The 21,564-nt window shown below is 39.0% G+C and overlaps 1 protein-coding gene across 4 annotated transcripts in view; it reads right to left on the reverse strand.

The window, feature by feature from the left end:
• NBEAL1 (neurobeachin like 1) overlaps positions 1-21,564 on the reverse strand; it is a 175,686-nt gene that overhangs the window by 138,140 nt on the left and 15,982 nt on the right. For all 4 annotated transcript variants that reach the window (XM_075529601.1, XM_075529600.1, XM_075529603.1 and 1 more), the window contains exons 3-4: positions 16,785-16,876; positions 10,324-10,485 (exon numbers count right to left, since the gene is read on the reverse strand). In XM_075529601.1, the coding sequence (XP_075385716.1) occupies positions 10,324-10,485; positions 16,785-16,876 (254 nt within the window). The remainder of the gene's footprint in view (positions 1-10,323; positions 10,486-16,784; positions 16,877-21,564) is intronic.

A 21,564-nucleotide genomic window follows, 5' to 3' on the forward strand; every position in this document is an offset into this window, starting at 1 on the left:
AGATGCCAAAGGGATCAGTTATCAGGCATCAAAGGAAAAAAATCATATCATTGTGTGCTCACCTCTATGATAAGATCACTGAAGACAAATGGGTGCATAAGCAAATGTGGTGAAGAAAGCTGATGGTGCCCGGTATCAAAAGATAAAGTGTCTAGGGTCTTAAAGGCTTGAAGGTAAACAAGCGGCCATCTAGCTCAGAAGCAACAAAGCCCACATGGAAGAAGCACACCAGCCTGTGCGATCACGAGGTGTCGAAGGGATCAGGTTTCAGACATCATCAGAACAAAAAATCTATCATAGTGAATGAGACGGGGAGTGCGGAGTGGAGACCCAAAACCCATTTGTAGGCCACTGGACATCCCCTTATAGAAGGGTCCCAGGGAAGAGACAAGCCAGACAGGGTGTGATGTAGCAACAATGAAAAATACAACTTTCCTCTAGTTCCTAAATGCTTCCCCACAACCACACCCACGATTATGATCCAAATTTTACCTTGCAAATCTGGCTAGACCAGAGGATGTACACTGATACAGATAAAAACTGGAAACACAGGGAATCCAGGGCGGATGATTCTTTCAGGACCAGTGTTGTGAGTGGCGATACTCGGAGGGTAGAGGGAGGGTGGGTTTGAAAGGGGGAACCGATTACATGGATCTACACGTGACCTCATCCCTGAGGGACAGAGAACAGAAAAGTGGGTGAAGGGAGATATCAGACAGGGCAAGATATGACAAAATAATATTGTTAAATTATCAAGGGTTCCTGAGTGAGGGGGGAGCGGAGAGGGAGGGAGAAAATGAGGACCTGATGCCAGGGGCTTAAGTGGAGAGCAAATGTTTTGAGAATGATGAGAGCAATGAATGTACAAATGTGCTTCACACAATTGATGTATGTATAGATTGTGGTAAGAGTTGTATGAATCCCTTATAAAACAATTAAAAATACTTTATATCTTAAAAAAACAGTAGTTGCTATGCAAACAGGAAATATAAGCTTTGTTGATTCTATAATGTAATAAGGAAGACTTGCATGACATCTTGGAGAAAATAAAGAGTAAAGGACAAAGGTAAAATTATAAACCTCTGCCACTGGGTTGTTTCTCATAATGATGAACTAGGTCAAACGTCCACCTATGCCCTATAAAAGGCAGACAACGTATTTTTTAAAAAAAAAGGTGGATAAGAAGCGGATGCATGATTTTGACAGTGCCACAAAAGTTGAGAAAGGATAAAAACTGGCATTCAAGGCCCATAAAGGGTAGTCTCTCAAACTATGATTTGAGATGACCAAGGGGCACATTGAAGAAACAGAAGGGTGAAGAGAAGTGGACCAGTGTTTCCAAACAATGAAGTCCAAATCACTGGAATCTTGACTACAGTGCAGTGTCCTGTTGTACTGCCAAGTCATGATGGGAAAGGAACCAACCTGAGGTATGGAATAACAACGAGCTTTTCAGAAACTAAGGTAAATTACCACTGGAGAAAGTATCATCGAAGGCCTAAAATTATCTTTATTAGTTTTCAAAATAATGTTCAACAGCCAATCTAAACTAACTACTCACATGAAAGGGTGTTTGAAAGTAAATAAATAAATAAAGTAAAAAATACACAAAAGAAACCAATCCAGAAGTTGGAGATGGGATGTGGAGAATCCATACTTAAAACAATATACACTTCTGGATAGGGAAAGATAAGATTCCGGATAGGGCAAGATATGACAAAATAACAATCTATACATTATCAAGGGCTCATGAGGGAGTGGGGAGTGGGGAAGGAGGTGAAAAAAAAAGAGAACCTGATGCAAAGGGCTTAAGTGGAGAGCAAATGCTTTGAAAATGATTAGGGCAAAGAATGTACAGATGTGCTTTATACAACTGATGTATGTATATGTATGAATTGTGATAACAGTTGTATGAGCCCCTAATAAATGTTTTTTTAAAAAAGGATATACACTAATCCTTAGAGAATGCAAAATAGGAAATATATATATATATATTAATTTAAAGAAAACCTTTACTAAATCTTTTTTTTTAATTTTATTGGGAGCTCGGTATAACACTTACCACAATCCATACATACATCCATTGTGTCAAGCACATTTGTACATTTGTTGCCATCATCATTCTCAACATATTTGCTTTCTACCCTTTACTAAATCTTAAATGGGACAAAGACAAGGTAACTACAGACATATCGTCTGGATTAGCAAAAGGTCATATTGGTGTCCAAGGGTTTGCTGAGACACAGAACTTGAAAGAGCACATGGGACGTCAAAGAGAGCTATAATAAAAACCTGGTTGGTGGCAAATAATTACAATGCAGTTTCAAGTGGGATCAGGGTCATGATTGCGATACTCACATCTATGTAACTTAAAAGAGTTTACAATATTCGTTCAGGAGCTTCTCCGAGGCAATCAGAGCATGTCTTATGACCATTCAACACCCAGTATGGTGATCTCCATTAAGGACACAGCCCAGCCAGGCTAGCCATTAAGGGACACTAATTCTCTCTAGGTCAGTTAGTGGGGTTGTGGCAATCCACTTTCCAATGCAGTCTGTCCAAGGACAAGACTATTCCCATCCCTGGTCAAAGGTCAGAGGGAGTTAAACTGAGACTTAATCCATATAGAGACTCTGAAAATGGATTTTGGCCTTTCCCTGTTATCCAAAACCTTCTGTAAACTAGATGCTCAAAATTTAGGTTCTAATACAATTCCTTCCTCCTATGATGGATTTTATTATTTACAGTCCTTGGATCATAAAGCTTGGTGTTGTCCTTCCATGAGGATGTATCTAACACCTCAGATAATATGGCTGCTTGCCCCAGGGACAAGGAAACAAGTGACCCAAATTGGTGGCGAGGTGGGTGTAGTAGGCATGGTAGGGCATGATCAAGGATAATGTAACTAAGAGGTATAGCTGAAACCCAGGTGGAGATGGAACATGATAGTGAGACAGGAGGAAAGTCAGGGAAATAGAGGAAAGAGCTGGGAGGCAAAGGGCATTTATAGAGGTCTAGACAAAAAACAAGTACATATGCAAATATATATGAGGTTGGGAAAATAGATCTACGTGCCTATATTTATAGGTTTAGGATTAAGGTGACGAAAGGACATTAGGCCTCCACTCAAGTAGTCCCTCAATGCAAGAATACTTTCTTCTATTAAATTGGCATTCTATGATGCTCACCTTCCCGACACAACCGCTAAAGCGAAAGTGAGTGAACAAGTAAATGTGGTGAAGAAAGCTGATGTTGCCTGGCTAAGAAAAGAGATAGTGTCTGGGGTCTTAAATGCTTGACGGTAAACAAGCGGCCATCTAGCTCAGAAGCAACAAAGCCCACATGGAAGAACACACCAGCCTGTGTGATCACGTGGTTCTGAAGGGATTAGTTATCAGGCATCAAAGAACAAAAAATCATATCATTTGGTGCACACCTCCATGATATGATCGCTGAAGACAAATGGGTACATAAGCAAATGTGGTGAAGAAAGCTGATGGTGCCCGGCTATCAAAAAATATAGCGTCTGGGGTCTTAAAGGCTTGAAGGTGAACAAGCGGCCATCTAGCACAGAAGCAACAAAGCCCACAGAGAAGCACACCAGCCTGTGCGATCACAAGGTGTCGAAGGGATCAGGTATCAGGCATCATCAAAACAAAAAAAAATCTTACCATAGTGAATGAGGGGGGGAAGTGCAGAGTAGAGACCCAAAGCCCATTTGTTGGCCACTGGAGATCCCCTTGCAGAGGGGTCTAGGGGAGGAGATGAGTCAGTCAGGGTGTGATGTAGCACCGATGAAGAATACAGCTTTCCTCCAGTTCCTAAATGCTTCCTCCTCGCCCCAACTATCATGATCCGAATTCTACCTTGCAAGTCTGGATAGAGCAGAGGATGTACACTGGTGCAGATAGGAGCTGGAAGCACAGGGAATCCAGGGTGGATGATACCTTCAGGACCAGGGGTGTAAGGGGCGAAACTAGGAAGGTAGAGGGAGAGTGGGTTGGCAAGAGGGAACCAATTACAAGGATCTACAAGTGACCTCCTCCCTGGGGGACGGACAACAGAAAAAAGGGCTGAAAGAAGACATCAGACAGTCCAAGATATGACAAAATAATGATTTATAAATTATCAAGGGCTCATGAGGGATGGGGGAGCGGGGAGGGAGGGGGAAAAGAGGACCTGATACAAAGGGCTTAAGTGGAGAGCAAATGCTTTGAAAATGATGAGGGCAATGAATGTACAGATGGGCTTTACACAGTTGATGTATGTATAGATTGTGGTAAGAGTTGTATGAGCCCCTAATAAAATGTTTAAAAATATATATATGGCTGCTTGCTTTTAAAATAAGCCTTTAAGACCCCAGATGCTAAACAGCCAGGCACTATGTGATTTCTTCAGCACACTTTACTATAGAACCCATCTCTTCAATGGTCACTTAGGAATGCAAGGGAGAGCAGGACCTCATCCTAAGAACTAACTGTTCCTAGATTAAGGCTTATGATTAAGTTGCAAGCTGAATATACACTCATATATTTAAGCACCACTTTAGAAGCAGCATTATCAGCTCCTTGAAAAATAACATAACAAACCTCTATGGGACATTTGGTAATTCCAATAATATCATTATTCTAGCCAGTGGTAAATAAAATTTAAATATTGAGAAAAAGAAAACATGCATATACTGTATTACTCGAGTATAAGCCGAGTTTTTGAGAACATTTTTAATGTAGTTTTTGTGGCGAAATTAAGTGCATTGGCAGATATTCAGGTCGGCTTATACTTGAGTGTTTACAGCATATGTTTATGAAAATTAAAATGTTTAATATTTCAAGTTAATTGGATTTTAGTTAATAATTTTTTTTTATTCATCATAGGAATTACTTCCCAAAAACATTAATCACAGCTGGAGTGAAAGAGTATTTGAGAAATGTGGTAATGCTGTTCCCATAAGTATTCCACATTACAAGTCCCTGGAGACCCAAAGAGATCCCTTTGTAGCACCTGAAACAAAAGAACACACAGCAAAGCTACGGAGGTAGGTTCAAGATCCTTTTTGAAGAAAAATTTCCGTTGCCTTCCAGCCACAGGTTCCAGCTTCCAAAGAGTTGAGTTCTTTACCAGCATTTTGATCTAAATAACATTCATTTATGCAGTTAAAAAGTGTAAGTGATTGAACACTATTGAGAAAGCATATATATATCATGTATATTATATATATAATATGAGAGATTATTCGTTTACAATAACATTCACTTATGCAGATAAAAAACTTAGGAACGTAATGAGGGTTAAGTAAAAGGCAAAAACTACCCTTCAGGTTCCTTGTCCCTCAAATCTAAATATTGGTCTGAGTGGCTGAAAAAGAAGGAAAAGTGAAACTGAAGTGGACTTGGAGTCTTTAATAACTTACAAGCTCATTTCAAACATAGGGTAAATAAATAAATAAAAGGCAAAAACTTTGCTAAGACTCATTCGTTAAGTCACGACTGTCCAGAGAATAATACTTGTCACAAAAAGCAAAACAGAAAATAGCTAGTATTTGTTGTCCAGGTTGCAAGTTTTGGGGTAGCCTCGAAAGCAAGAGGTCTCAAGTTATGTCCCATGATTTCAAAGTCCATCCATGATATCGAACAAGAGTCATCTGCTTCTTCTCATCAGGGGTTTCAGTTCAAGTCCAAAGGAGTATTACATTACTGAATATTTAATCCTAACCAAAAGAGGGGAAGGACATGAAATACAAAATTTCAAATTCTCATGGACCTCAGATTTCCTGGAACCGTGGAGACTGGCTGAACCCTAAAATTATAAACTTGAGATAATCTTCAAACTTTAGACCAAAACTATCCCGATAAAGTATTCTTAAGAAAATCAAACAATATTTTAAATAAACTAATAAAAAATGTCTGCCTTGAGCATTTTGGTCGTTTATAATCAAAGGAACCTTCCCGGGCAGTGAATGTCGGTGTATGTGAAAGCAGAAGGAACGAGGCAGAATGGAGCACAACTCAAGGAATGGAATCAGTGTCACTAAATGGCACCTTGTAGAGGCTGCTGAATTGGTGACGGTTAGCTGTGTATACTCTTCACAGCAACAAAAAAAAACTTTTAATTTTAACAAAACATAAGCTACATGGTCAACTCAATATATAAATTTAAAATGAGGCAAAGGTAATCCATAATATTATATTATACAACAGTTACTTTGGGGGAGTAGGAAGAAGGTAGCAAATAGAAGATAAAATGGGGTAACCTCTTGGGGTTTCAGCAATGTCCTATTTCTTGACCTCCGTGGTAACAGCAGTGTATTACTTTGTGGCACTGTAAAGAACTGGGCACTTTGGATCTGTTCGTTTCACGTATGCTCTATGTGAATAGACAGCAGGGCCACACCAAGCATAAAGCAGCAGGAACAACCTGCTGTGTGTGCAAGGCAATAAAGAGTATCTCACCTGTAGTAAATTTAAAGACAGTAATAAAACAGCGCAAGTCAATCTGCTTTTTATTACATGTGCCAGCAATTCCAAACAATGTTTGTGAAAAATATTCCTTCTTGAAAAACCACCTGTAGTTCAGTTCTGAAACAAATGATGTGGCTGTTTATTTTTTAAACACAGTAGGAGCCCTGGCGGCATAGTGGATATGTGCTGGGCTCCCAACTATAAAACACGATCATCAAAACAGCAAATGTTTATGATTTAGCCTATGTTCTATATGGAAGCTAATTTGGTGGACTGCCAGTTACATAACCAGTCCTTGATAACCAGAGACACTCGGTTACAAATCACAATTTTCCATTTGTAATGGTTTAGAATTGAATGGATTTACTTCAAATATTCTTCCTGTTTCCAATTCCTTTTGCACTATACTCTGATGCTCCTGCATCCATAGTGAAAATTTGATGTCAACAATGCCAGCTCCAAGACTATAAGAACAAAAAATAAAAAAACAGACCATCAAGGACTTCAAGCCTATCACAAGTGACCAGGTGGATATTATGTTTAAAATTTAAAGCAATGACACTAAGTGTGATCTGCAAAGTATAAAATTTATGCTCAAGAAGCATACATTTCAATTCATGAATAAAACAGATGTTTTATTTCATGATTATAACTAGAAATAATTCTTCTGTGCTGAAAACGGGGCACTACAAATTTATCCACCTCAAGTGTCAAATACTAGGTATACCATTTAAAAAAGCTAAACAAAATATAGTAAAATTTTTCAAGAATAAAAACCTCAGGGTTCATGAGGGAGAGGGGAGCAAGGAAGGAGGGGAAAATGAGGAGCTGATACCAAGGGCTCAAGTAGAAAGCAAATGTTTTGAGAATGATGAGGGCAACAAATGTACAAATGTGCTTCACACACATGGATGGATTGTGATAAGAGTTGTACAAGCACCCAATAAAATGGCTTTTTAAAAAAATGTATTCTTCTAAATGCTAACTTTTGGAGTGGGGGGAATATAAGAATGATTAAAGACATCTGTGAAACTGTTTAAAAAAAAGAATAAAAACCTATGCAAGGAAATGACAAAAAATGATTTCATAAGTCTAAGAAAAAAAGCATACTAGGTTTTCTCTAAGATGTGCATGAATTATAAAAGATATTTTGTGGAATAATTTGTCCAACATATATACCAATTTTTATTTGTTTGTCTGATCTGATCAAGTACCATCTAAAGCAAAAAAGAAAAGATACTGAATGCCTCCGATGGGTCAGGTCTTATGTTGGTATGCCCTGAGTATTCTCATTTAACCCTCATAACAGCTATAGGTAGGTTGATCCACTATGGACAGATGAAAAAATTACTTAATGAACTGTTTTCCCAATGCATAAAGAAGCTATGCCTACAGGTAAACTTACTGTATACACCTGAGTTTAAGCCGACACGAAACAGCATAAAAATGTGCTGAACAACTCAGCTTCTACACAAGTATATACGGTATATCTAAATGCTCACAGCAATATTATTACTCATCATGGTTTGTTTGTTTTAAGGGAAACAACCCTAAAGTTATATGTCTATTCAATGGAACATTCCAACAAAAACAAACCCACTGCCATTGAGTTGGTTCCAATTCACAGTGCCCTGACCCTATAGGACAGAGTAAAACTGCCCCTTAGGGTTTTTAAAGAGTATAAATTATTCCAGGAGCAGACAGCCTCAACTTTCTCCATCACAGCAGCTGGTGCATTCAAACTGCTGATCTTACGGCTGGCAGTCCAACAACAAACTGCTAATCTTGCTGTTATTAGTCCTACACGTAGCCCACAAAGCCACGAAGGATGCTTTAATGAAATATTACTCAGGCTAAAAAAAGAAAGTACTATTACACGTTACAACAAAGGTCAACTTTTAAAACACTGCACCATAAGCCAGCAAGACACACACACAAAAATCACCAATTATATGATCCCATTTATATGAAATGTAAATGTCAAGTCTTTAAAGATAGGAAGGCTGGCGCAAAACCTTGATTTACAACTATGTGTTTATCTATATGTATCTATGAATATAAAGGCACATCCTGGAGACACTGCAGGTGCAGTCCAGATCACTGCCAACAAAATGGTCCAATGAAGCAAGCCACATAAATTTCATATATAAAACTGTAGTAAAAAATGTACATGACAAGGCTAAATAAAAGGTATATTAACCATCTTGTCTACTAGTGATAGGACCCTGGTGGTGCTGTGGGTTAAGCAGGGGCTGCTAACCACAATGCCAGCAGTTTAAACCCAACAGCCCCTGAGCGAAAAGGATGAGTCTGTCTGCACCCACACAGATTTACAATCTTAAAATAAAGCAAACTTACAGTCCTGGAAACCGGATAGAAAAACCTTAACTCAGTATGAGTTAGAACTGACTTGACAGCAGTGGATTTTGTGGTCTACAAATTCATTACAAAGTATATAAAAAGCAAATACAGTCTAAAACAGTGGTTTTCAACCTTCTTCATGCCACAAAACTTTAAGACAGTTCCTCATGCTGTGTTGACCCCCAAATGTAAAATTATTTTTACTGCTACTTCATAAATGTCATTTTGCTACTGTTATGAATTGGGCGACCCCTGTGAAAGGGTCGTTTGGCCCCCAAAGAGGTCACGACCCACAGGTTGAGAAACCCTGCTCTAGAACATGGTTTCCAAAAAGATGGGCAGTCAAGAGGCAAATGACTCCCAGAAACCAATAGATTTCACTTTTCTGCAGAGTTCACATGGAATTTATGAAAAGTCCAGGTGTTAGAGGTCTTTTCAATCAGAATTTCCATAAGGAAGACTTAGGCTCTTATTTTAATAAGATTCACAGATGATACTTTAACATACCAAAATTGAAGTAGCACTGACCTAATGTATAACTAATCTACAGAACAACCGTATCTGGTAGGTTGTAAACTGGAACATTAGGAAAGTACACTTTCAAAAATAGTACTGAACAGGTATTACCTGTGAGTACATATACAGATGAGGACCATACAGGAAATACTGGTGCAATAAGTTCCTGAGAAAATAAAACTTCCTCTCATTGTGACAGACAAGGTTTTTTTTTAAACCTTGGCTTAATCTCTTTAAAACTAGGTATACTGGGTAAGAGGTCTTTCCAAGACACTAACAAGCTACAGTCCTATTATAAAAGGTACACTGGTTCTTTAAAGCTGTATATGAACAACAACAGATCAACAGATACACGAGGTCTTCAAAAAGTCCACAGGAGAAAGTGGAAATAAAGATAACACAATTTTCCCACAAACTTCCAGAAGCCCCTTTGTGTTATTCTGGGGAGGCTGGAGAAACAAATTCATGGACACGCATATGTGTACAGGAAAGAGATTTATAAAGAGTAATTGCGCATTTAGGAAACATCTCAGCCCAGTTTAGATCAAGTCCCTAAGTCCGAAATTAGCCCATCATGTCCAGTACCAGTCTATAAATTCCTCTTCAGACTCACGCAACACATGCAATAATGCCGAGAGCAGGAAGATCACAGGCCAGTCCGTGGAAATTCTTGTGGATCCCAGTGGCAGTAGGAGCATCTCAGTAATGGCGTGGGTCTCCACGTGGCTCCATCAGTGTAGCTCCATGTGTCTTGTCAACAGGAATGTCTCGCAGAGTGAACTTGGGCCCCGCTTCAGCAAGCTATTTATCTCCTGATGGCCTCCAAATGAGGTCATCAAGCTGCGACCTTATTGACAGGCTAAACTCCACCCCTTCACTCTTAATAGTCTCAAATTGACAATAGATTACGCAGCTACCACATCCTTTATAATTAGTATTTAGGCCCTAACTATTATTAAGCAGATCATTATATTTAAGTACCAGATACCTGCAGAGAATAATGAAGAACTTCACCAGCAAAAGTGACAAGGCTTGTTGCTGTTCCTCTAACCCGTCTGCCATTTTCTGAACACACTGCAGCAGCTGCATCCTCAGAACCTGCAAAATGTTATCAGGAAGCAGAGATATTCCAGGAGGCATATCATCTACCCTACAATATAAGGAGAACAAAAGAATTAGAATTAAATATAGGGTAAGACCTTGACTACTTTAGATCAATTTCATTTCCTCAAATTCTAAAGTTAGCTCCCCCCCACCCCTCTTTGCAGTGGGGGGGGTTCTGTGCCTTCCTCTCTGCAAGGAACCACCCCGCTGGTGTCAAATACTTCAGAAGACTTGGATACAGTCTTGGCCAGTCCTGCTTGCTTCCAAGAAGGTTTCCTTAACAGAGAGAGACTCCCTATTTTTGTGTCACTTAAAGAGAAAATATTTATAATATAAATTAGCCTGCTTTCGACTTGTGAATACAATGTTTGTGTATATGAATACAATGTATGTTTGTGTGGATGTATGTCTACATACACATATACACATACTCTTCTAAAAGAAACAAAAATCAGCAAATAATTAAAACTAGTGTAGTAGTTGTGAGCTATTTTACAAAAGAACATGCTAGGAGTAGAGGACAGATAATAGTACGCGCCCTCACTTGTATGAAACAGGCATATTCGGAGACAGAAAGGACATCGGCAGGAAGCATGAGGTGGGAGAGGGGCAGGGGAGGACGAGCTGAACGGGAACAGAGGCTCTGTGTGGGGTGATGAAATGCTTTAGAAATTCATGGCGGTGATGGCAGCACAGCAATATGCATCGATGAATCATGTATATATGTACGTACACTTATACTTATAAGTACACACTTTAAAAAGGCTACAATCATTCAAGACAAAATAGGTGCCAGGTAACAGGCATCAGAAGACCCAAACCAAACAAAAAAAAATACTGCTGAGAATGAGGGGGTTCGGAGCAGAGACCCAAAGTCTATCTGTAAGCATGGGACATGCCTCACAGAGGGGTCACAGGGAAGGGATGAATCAACCAGGGCACAGAAAAGCACCAATGAAACACACCATAATCCTCTGTTTTCTTGAGGCTTCCTCACCCCACTCCCTACCCCCGCTATCAGGACCCCAGTGCTGCCTTCACTGTGGGTTAGAGCAGAGCATGTACACAGGTACAGTTAAGAGATAAGAACTCACGGCACATGGAATCCAGGAACAGGAATGGAAACAGCGATACCAGAAGGGTAGGGGGAAGGTGAGGAGAGAGGGGAACAGATTGTAATGATCAACACATAACCACACACATACACACACACACCCCACTCCTGGGAGATGAACAACACAAAACATGGGGGAAGGGATGCAGCAGTCACAAAAGAGATGAAAATAATAAAAATTTATCAAGGGGGCATGAAGAGGAGGGTAAAAAGAGGAGCTGATACCAAGGGCTCACTGGAAAGTAACTGTCTAGAGAAGGTTGTCAGCATACGTACAGATTTGCCTGATACAATTAATGCATAGATTGCTATGAGTTGTAAGAGCCCCCAATAAAATGATCTTTTAATAAAAAATTCCCCAAAAAGGCTACAATAACAAATTCTATATTCTATATGTATATATAATCATTACAACCAAAAATAACATTTTTAAGAAGGAAAGGAGGAAAGAGGCAAGTATGAAAAACCAAGTTTAAGCATAAATATTATTTGAAACTTAAACAATATTGGACACTAGTTTTTATGCAATAAGATAGCACAGCTCTCTAAATACAAAAGTCACATCAGACATGCCTGGCTCTAGTGTGTATCCCACAATAAAAACCTCTACTTAGATTCAAAGTCAGAATACTAGGGTACCAAGTCTTAACTCTATAATATTTCACCTCTGATGTCTCCAAATCTATAAAACTATAATATCATCTGTCTTATTTTACAGAGCTGTGAAATCAGGGAACCAATGTGAAAATGCTTTGAAATAAAAGAACTATAAAAATATGAATTATAAAAAAATAAAAATAAAAAATGAATTATAAAACAAAATGTACATGCATGACATAAACCATATTACCAACCACTAAGCCCTGAGAATCCTTTCATACATCACTCTATGGCAGTTTCCTTGTCAATATTAACCAACCCAAAAAACAAAATCTGTAGTAAATTATTCTAAAGCGCTCCTATATTAAATGATGACTATACAAGAAAGTAGTCTCTTCTTCATGATAGCTAATTACCACATATACTCAAGTATAAGCCAACCTGAAGATCAGCCGAGACACCTAATTTTACCACAAAAATTTCATTAAAACCGTGCTGGAAAACTTGGCTTATCCACGAGTATATATGGGAATATTATTATCGTTATTACTAATAATAAGTAAGGATTCATATTAGTATACTTAATAATATTAATATGTTTATAATGATGACATAAAAGACTATTCAATTTACTAAGGACAGAAAATTTTAATTACATCCAGCAATCACATAAAACCTAATTAGTCTCTTTTCTAAAATGTGACTACTTTTAGTGTGAATCCAGTGGAGGTTTATGGAGCAGATCGGTTTTCCATTCTGTAATTCACACACATTTTGTTTCATGTCATTAATTGCTATTCCCACAATGTGCCATAACTTACCCTACTTCCTCTGTTTCCTTTTCCCATTCCTCCTTTCCTAACCCTTCTGAACTTCTGTCTTTGAGTAAACACTGCCCTTTTGATCAGAAATGGTAGATTATTCTAAGTACTCTTCCTAATGTATGAGGATTTAAGAACCTGGAACCATTTTCCCATCTCGAGGATTTTACTATCCAAATGCTACGTGCTTTCACTGAAATTTCCCAAACTCCAGAAATCTATTCCAGTCTTCGTTTGGCTACTGAGAGCCTATAAAAACTGACAACTGCTGTCTTCACCTAACATAGCAATAACCCAGTTTAAAATCCAAGGACTTAAAATCTGATTAAAGTAATCCCTAATGGGTGTAATGAGTTCTGCTAAACTGCAAAATCTATGAAGTCAGTTTACTTAAAAATGAGGCTTACCAGTGAGTTTCTTAACATTAAAGTGACTAGACTAGTGTTTATAATGCCTTTCATGTGGTTTGGACTCGAAATGGGAGGTTTTCTAAAAGCAAAATCTAAACTCATGATTTTGTTTTTTGACAATAAAGTGAAATAGAATTTTAAGTTACTAAATCACAAAAAAAAACAACACCCTTGGCATTCTTTAGCTTATTTTAAGTAAATAATATGTCTGCCTAAAAGCTTTCGGAGATGGTTTTCAGAGAAAGGAGACATTTAAAATGCATTGATAAAGAAATCCATTGTGGGAATTGTAGGCTATTTCATTCCAATATGGGCCCTCGTGTATAGTGGTTACATGTTGGCTGCTGGACTGCACACTACAAGGGCAGCAGTTTGAACCACCAGTTGCATCTCAGGAGGAAAATGAGGCTTTCTACTCCATTAAGTATTTACAGTCTCAGAAACCTACCAAGGGCAGTTCTCCCTGTCGTATAGGGTCACTTCTGAGTCAAAATCAACTTGATGACAGTGAGTACAGTTTTGTTGTGGAATATTCCAAACTTCCCAAGGGCCAAATCTCAATTCTACAAAACTCCTACGTCAGTAATTTAAAAGTGAGATGTAAATTATTTTAAAAAGCACTTCTAACAAAGTACAATATTTTTATTAGTAAAAATCAATAAAACTTAAATTTCATTGTTCGGATTACTCATATTAGTAATCAATAAAACTGAAGTTAATTGTTCAGGTTGTAGAGCTCAAGATTTATACTTTTCAACTTTTTTTTTTAAACATTTTATTAGGGGCTCATACAACTCTCATCACAATCCATACATATACATACATCAATTGTATAAAGCACATCTGTACATTCTTTGCGCTAATCATTTTCTTTTTTTTTTTTCCTTTTCTTTTTTTACATTTTATTAGGGGCTCATACAACTCTTATCACAATACATACATATACATACATCAATTGTACAAAGCATATCCGCACATTCCCCGCCCCAATCATTCTCAAAGCATTTGCTCTCCACCCAAGCCCTTTGCATCAGGTCCTCTTTATTTTTTTCCCCTCCCTCCTCGCTCCCCCCTCCCCCATGCGCCCTTGGTAATATATACATTGTTATTTTGTCATATCTTGCCCTATCTGGAGTCTCCCTTCCCCCCCTTCTCTGCTGTCCCTCTCCCAGGGAAGAGGTCACATGTGGATCCTTGTAATCAGTTCCCCCTTTCCAACCCACTCACCCTCCACTCTCCCAGCATCGTCCCTCACACCCTTGGTCCTGAAGGTATCATCCACCCTGGATTCCCTGTGCCTCCAGCCCTCATATGTACCAGTGTACAGCCTCTGCCCTATCCAGCCCTGCAAGGTAGAATTTGGATCATGGCAGTTGGGGGGAGGAAGCATCCAGGATCTGGGGGAAAGCTGTGTTCTTCATCGGTACTACCACGCACCCTAATTAACCCATCTCCTCTCCTAAACCCCTCTATGAGGGGATCTCCATTGGTCGACACTTGGGCCTTGGGTCTCCACTCTGCATTTCCCCCTTCATTTAATATGGTATATATATATACACACACACATATACACATACATATATATATACACATGTATATATACATATACACATATATCTTTTTTTTTTTGCATGATGCCTTATACCTGGTCCCTTGGCACCTCGTGATCGCACTGGCCGGTGTGCTTCTTCCATGTGGGCTTTTTTGCTTCTGAGCTAGATGGCCGCTTGTTCACCTTCAAGCCTTTAAGACCCCAGACACTATCTCTTTGATAGCCGGGTACCATCAGCTTTCTTCACCACATTTGCTTATGCACCCATTTGTCTTCAGCGATCCTATCATGGAGGTGTGCAGTCAATGATATGATTTTTTGTTCTTTGATGCCTGGTAACTGATCCCTTCGGGACCACTCGATCACACAGGCTGGTGTGTTCTTCCATGTGGACTTTGTTGCTTCTGAGCTAGATAACCGCTTGTTTATCTTCAAGCCTTTAAGACCCCAGTCACTATCTCTTTTGATAGCCGGGCACCATCAGCTTTCTTCACCACATTTACTTGTTCACCCACTTTGGCTCCAGCCGTTGTGTCGGGAGAGTGAGCATCATAGAGTTCCAATTTAATAAAAGAAAGTATTCATGCATTGAGGGAGTGCTTGAGTAGAGACCCAAGGTCCTTCCGCCACCTTAATACTTAACCTATAAATATAGACACATAGATCTATTTCCCCATCCTCATACATATTTGCATGTACATGTCTTTGTCTAGACCTCCATAAATGCCCTTTGACTCCTAGCTCTTTCCTCCATCTCCCTTGACTTTCCTCCTGCCCTACTACCATGCTCCGTCCCCACCTGGGCTAGAGTATACCTCTTCTCTAAGCAACCTTACCCTTGATCAATCCCCACCAGGCCTGCCACTCCCCCCTCTCTACCATTTTGGGTCCCATGTTTTCCCCTTGTCCCTGTGTTTATTAACACCACTTCCTTACCCCCGCTACCCCCCCACCCCAAGTCCCCCCGGAACTGTCTTTCCCCCGGAACTGTCGGTCCCGTTGTTTTTCCTCCAGATAGTTCATCCAGCCTGTCCTATTCAGACAGATCTGTGGAGACACTAACAAGCACGAAAACAAGACAGAGGAAAACAAAGCAACAGTATACAACCAGACAACAAAACAACAAAAACAAACCACTGACAAAGAACAGAACAAAACAGTTCACAAGAGAAAAGCTTGTAGTTAGTTCAGGGATCGTTTGTTGGCCCTTAGGAGCGTTTTCCAGTCCAGTCTGTTGGGGCACCACGCCCTGGCCCCAAAGTCCACTTTCAGCATTCCCTGGGGACCTTGCCACTCCATTCCCTTGCAGTTCCGCTGCACTCCCCCAGTGATTTGCCTCGGTGTGGTGGGATCAGGTCAGGTGCAATTCCCACACTGTGTCTCCGGTGCAGTCCCCTGTATCGCCCTTAGTCACTGATTGGCATCATTTCTCATAGTGGGGCCAGCCATGTTGTTCTCTCATCTCTCCAGATTATTATAATGCCTCTTAATTGAACAGTTTGTTTCATCTCTTACCTATTCAACCTTTATAATGCTAATAAAGCGACTTTTGAAGAACAGACTTGTGTACCTCTCATGCTGAAAATTCCGTAGTAGGTCCCCATAGCCTACGTAATACATATATTGCATATATTTGGTGAAACTTTACATCTAATTTTTTAAAAGCTGAATACTTAGCCTCCACCAACATAATTTTTAAGATCGGAAACAGCAAATAAGTTTCAATATGCATGCCTAATAGCATTTGTGTTACATAGTTGCCATTCTTGTAATATGTCATCAAGTAAACCTTTTTGCCAAAAAGGAACAAGCTCAATGAAATTAGAAGGTGAATGTATGTGTACGTACCTGGTAGGCAGCTTCTCAAAGTCAACATCTAAGAACTGTTCATAGCTAGAAACAAAACTGTCCATCCATAACTTCAGGTAATCTGGATCTTTCTGGAATAAGAAAAGCATTATCATATTACATATATCTTTCAGAACAAAATGCTTTCATTCATATAGAGCAGATATAAAAAAACCAGTCATATAATTTCAAAGACAGTGATAATCAGGAAGGCATAAATGCTGTTTTAAAATGTGGAGAGCAAGAATCTTCAAATGGCTTCCTATCATACTTCCCAAGTCTTAACAATGGCCTTTAAAAGTCTTAACAATAGGCCTTCCCATATCATTATGATTGTATCAGTGATTCCCCTGCAGCACACTGGGATTTGCCCCTGAGACACGACAGACATGCCACCATCCTCATGCCCAGAATACTCTTCCCCCAGAGAGCCAAATGACTAACTCCCTCAACGCTTCACATCACTCTTTAAATAGAATATTCTCAATGAGGCCTACTTTTAACCACCCTGTCCTCAAATTGCAAACCTCTCCCTGTCCCCTAATGTATTCTCTCCTCTCATCTTCCTTTATCACTTTCTAATACACGATATAATGACTTGCTTAGTTTATTGGTCATTGTCTGCTACTCCTACTAAAATGTACATTTCCCAAAAATAGGGAGTTTTAGCTTTTTGTTCTCTAATGGATACCAAGTGCTGGAAAATGCCTGGCTCCAAGTAACATTTGTTTGATGAATTCTTTTTAAAAATGTATAAAAATGACACAAAATTAGAAATGGATCACTTAACCAAAACACAAACCCAAGATTTTCTAGAATAAAACATAGGCAAATACTTTTGTAATTTTATGGTAGGCAAAGATTTTTTAGATAGGACACAAAACCCATGAAGCATATATAAACAAGGAGTAACTGTTCTTTATCAAAATTTAAACCTGTTCATCAATACATTAGATTAAGAAAATGAAAAAGCAAAAGCACATATGGGATGAAAATGTTATCAATCTATCTGACAAAGGAATTGTAAATTACTGGCAAAGGGCCACAATCAAATGTCAAAACTGACCACCTTTGTTTCCCTGAGGGTGTGGTTTGCTGAAAGGCAATAGCCACGCCTCCACTGCAGCCATTTTTGTTCTCGCAGACTAGGGAGCACCGCAGGCCCACTGGAAGAGCAGCTGGCGGAGCACATGTGAGAGCTGTCTGAAGCTCTGGAGGCTGAGAACAGCGGCACCAGAGGTTGTAGCATGGAGACCACAGGACAGAGCAAAGGAGCAGGCTGAGACCAGAGGTCGTGGCAAAAAGACCATAAAACATAGCAGAGGAACAGTGCAAAGACTCAGACAAAGCAGTATGTAGGCTTCCTGGCCCCTGGAGGCAGAAGCCAAGGGACCACGGCTGAGAGACAAAGGATTGGAGGGAGACTTGACTGCTGGTTAGGGAGAGGTATACTGATAGGAGCCAATGACTGGATCCTTACTACTGTTTACTAATATTGACTTTTGGTAACTTGTTAATTCCCTAATAAACCCCAAATTTTGGGGGGGGGGAACAACTTTTTATAACTGACATTTAAGACTTGGATACTAGAACACTCCACAGATATTGCCAGTTCCATCCCAGACCACTGCAATAAAGTGAATCGCAGGCAGTTTGGGCTTCCTGGTGCGTATAAATGTTTCAATTAGATCATATGGACAGGGACATTACATTATATGGCATAGGGTCACTATGAGTCAAAATTAACTCAAGGGCAGATTTCGTTTTGTAGTCTCTTAAGTGTGCAACAGCATTATGAAAAGGTCTGAAATACTATGAGACATACCAAAATGATTACAGCAGGCTTTCTTGACACACGGTTGCCACAAACTTTCAATTTGTGAAAAAACAAACCCGTAGGGGCACAGCAAAATAAAGCCAAGTTAAACTAAAGGCAGGGTGCCTGCACTTCACAAAAGGAGATGCCTTCGGGCTTTGTAGCACAGTGCTCCTCATGACTACACATAAAAACAATAGTTTTCTTGTCTTACACTGACTACCCTTTACCCACTTTTCCATTGTCCCTTCCCCTAGGAGGGGGTAATATACAGATCACTGTGATTGGATCCCCCAGTCTCCCCCTTAAGCTCCTGGTATCACTACTGTCATTATTGGTCCTGAGGGATTTATTTGTCCTGGATTCCGTGTTTCCAGCTCTTCTCTGTAACAGTGTACATCCTCTGGTCTGGCTGGATTTGTAAGGTAGAACTGGGATTACAACAGTGGCGGGAGGAAGCATTAAAGAACTAGAGGAAAGTTGTATGTTTCAATGATGCTGTACTGCACCCTGATTGGCTCATCCCTTCCTTGTGGGCTTTGGGTCTCCACTCCATCCTCCCCCTCATTCACAATGATATGATTTTTTGTTCTAGGTCTTTGATGCCTGATAACTGATCCCATTGACACATTATCCATCACACAGGCTGGTGTACTTCTTCCGTGTGGGCTTGGTTGCTTCTCAGCTAGATGGCCACTTGTTCAAGCCTTTAAGACCCCAGATGCTAGACAGGCACCATCAGTTTCCTTCACCATATTTACTTAAGCACTCATTTTGTCTTCAGCAATTATGTCAGGAAAGGGAGAATCACAGAATGCTGGCTTATTAGAACTAAGTGTTCTGGCGTTGAGGGAGTACTTGAGCAGAGGCCCGGATGTCCATCTGCTGCCTTAATACTTAACATAAAAGTATATGTACGGGGGAGGGAGGAGGGGAAAAAAAAGAGGACCTGATGCAAGGGGCTTAAGTGGAGAGCAAATGCCTTGAGAATGATTGGGGCAGGGAATGTATGGATGTGCTTTATACAATTGATGTATGTATATGTATGGATTGTGGTAAGAGTTGTATGAGTCCCTAATAAAATGTAAAAGAAGAAAAAAAAAGTATATGTACATAGATCTATTTCCCTACCACTATATAGAAATATATTTGCATATGTATATTCTATTTAGACCTCTGTAAATGCCCTTTGCCTCCTGCTTCTTTCCTCTATTTCCTAAAAAGGCAGATCTTAAAATAGATATTTAACTACAATTTTTTTAAAAGACATCACTACACACCCCCTAGAATGACTACACGTAAAAATAATCAAACCTGAGAAAAAAATGATTAGGGCAAAGACTGTACAGATGTGCTTTATACAATTGATGTATGTATATGTATGAACTGTGAAAAGAATTGTATGAGCCCCAATAAATTGTTAAAATAAAAAAAAATTAAATTAAAAAAAAAATCAAACCAAATATTGTTAAGTACGTGGAATAACTAAAACTGTCACACATTACTGATAGGCGTACTAAATAATTTATCATTTAATAGATATATAAAACAGTTTGGAAAACAATTACACATTCATATGCCCCATCCATTTCTCTCCAGAAAAATGAGTACATCCAAACCTATATTAAAAATATTTATATGGGGTAGGGAGGAAGAAAATGAGCTCAAGGAGAAAGAAAAATGTTTTGAGAATGATGATGACAACAAATGCAAAATTGTCCTTGACACAATGGATGGAGGGATGGATTGTGGTAAGAGTTGTACAAGCCCCCAATAAATTTATTTTAAAAATTATTCATAACAATTTTATTTTTAATAGCCCAAAGTTGGACACAAAAATACCTCAGCAGGTTAATGAATAAACAACTTATGGACTATTTGTACAATGAAAAGCTATTTAGTAATGAAAATGAATGAAATACTGATACATACAAATATAAATTTCAAAAACATGTTGAAAGATTCCACATCAAAGCATATGCACTGTGTGGTTTGATGTAATATGAGGTTCTAGAGTAGGTTACAGTATAGAAAGTCGACCAACTGCAACTGAACAAAGAAAATTCTCTTGGATGATGAGAATTTTGTATTTATTAGTATGGTGGTTACACAAACAATTACATATCAAAACTCTTTACGCTTCACACTTTATCAGATCAAGATCTATAAATCCTCTCCAAAAAAATTCTCTCAATTTGACCAGCAAAAAGACACCTCTGAAATGTTTAATATAAACTCTCATCAAAAGTAATGTTCTTGTACAACTTTTAATATTATTGAACTATTAAATTGTATAGTTTCTGAATTACACCAAAGAAATTGTTCAAATGCATTCTTCAAGAAGTAATATCCATTTTTAATTTCATGCCGTCCACGCTCTTTGGGCAGAGTTTACTGCGTCACTCAGGAGCCTTAGCTACACAGTGAATAAACAGCATCGCTTAAACACTGCCCTTGGATAAAGAGAGCTCAAGTAATTTATTTCCCTAAAATAAAAGCATTACACTACACATCAGAACCTAAAAGAATGTTCCCAGAATATAGACTGCTGACCTTCTGTGTATTTGTTTTTCTATTAATATACTGTTCCAAAATCAGCTAATAAATTGCCACTATCTGCACAGTTACTGAGAAACAAGATGGAATTATTTCAGAAAAAGTACTACTGTGAGAAATTTTTTTCAGGGGTCTTATTACTTGCTTTTTAAATTTCCTACTAGAATGCCATTCCTTACTCCATTATTCACTTATCTAGCCAGGACAGAGCTCTATCCTTGTTCCTTCTTAATAAAGTAAAAGATTCTATCTCTGTAAAAGTTAAACATAAAAGCATTAGACACTACCATAAAGAAGTAATGCATTTCTCTCCATACTTTACCTAGGAATTCCTGCGGCATGTCTAATTCAAAATATAAAGGCCAGGGTTACCAAGTGTGAGGCAAATTGAGATTTTCTAGGAAACTG

Source organism: Tenrec ecaudatus, chromosome 13 (assembly GCF_050624435.1).
Source record: "Tenrec ecaudatus isolate mTenEca1 chromosome 13, mTenEca1.hap1, whole genome shotgun sequence".
In the NCBI taxonomy this organism is placed as follows: domain Eukaryota; kingdom Metazoa; phylum Chordata; class Mammalia; order Afrosoricida; family Tenrecidae; genus Tenrec; species Tenrec ecaudatus.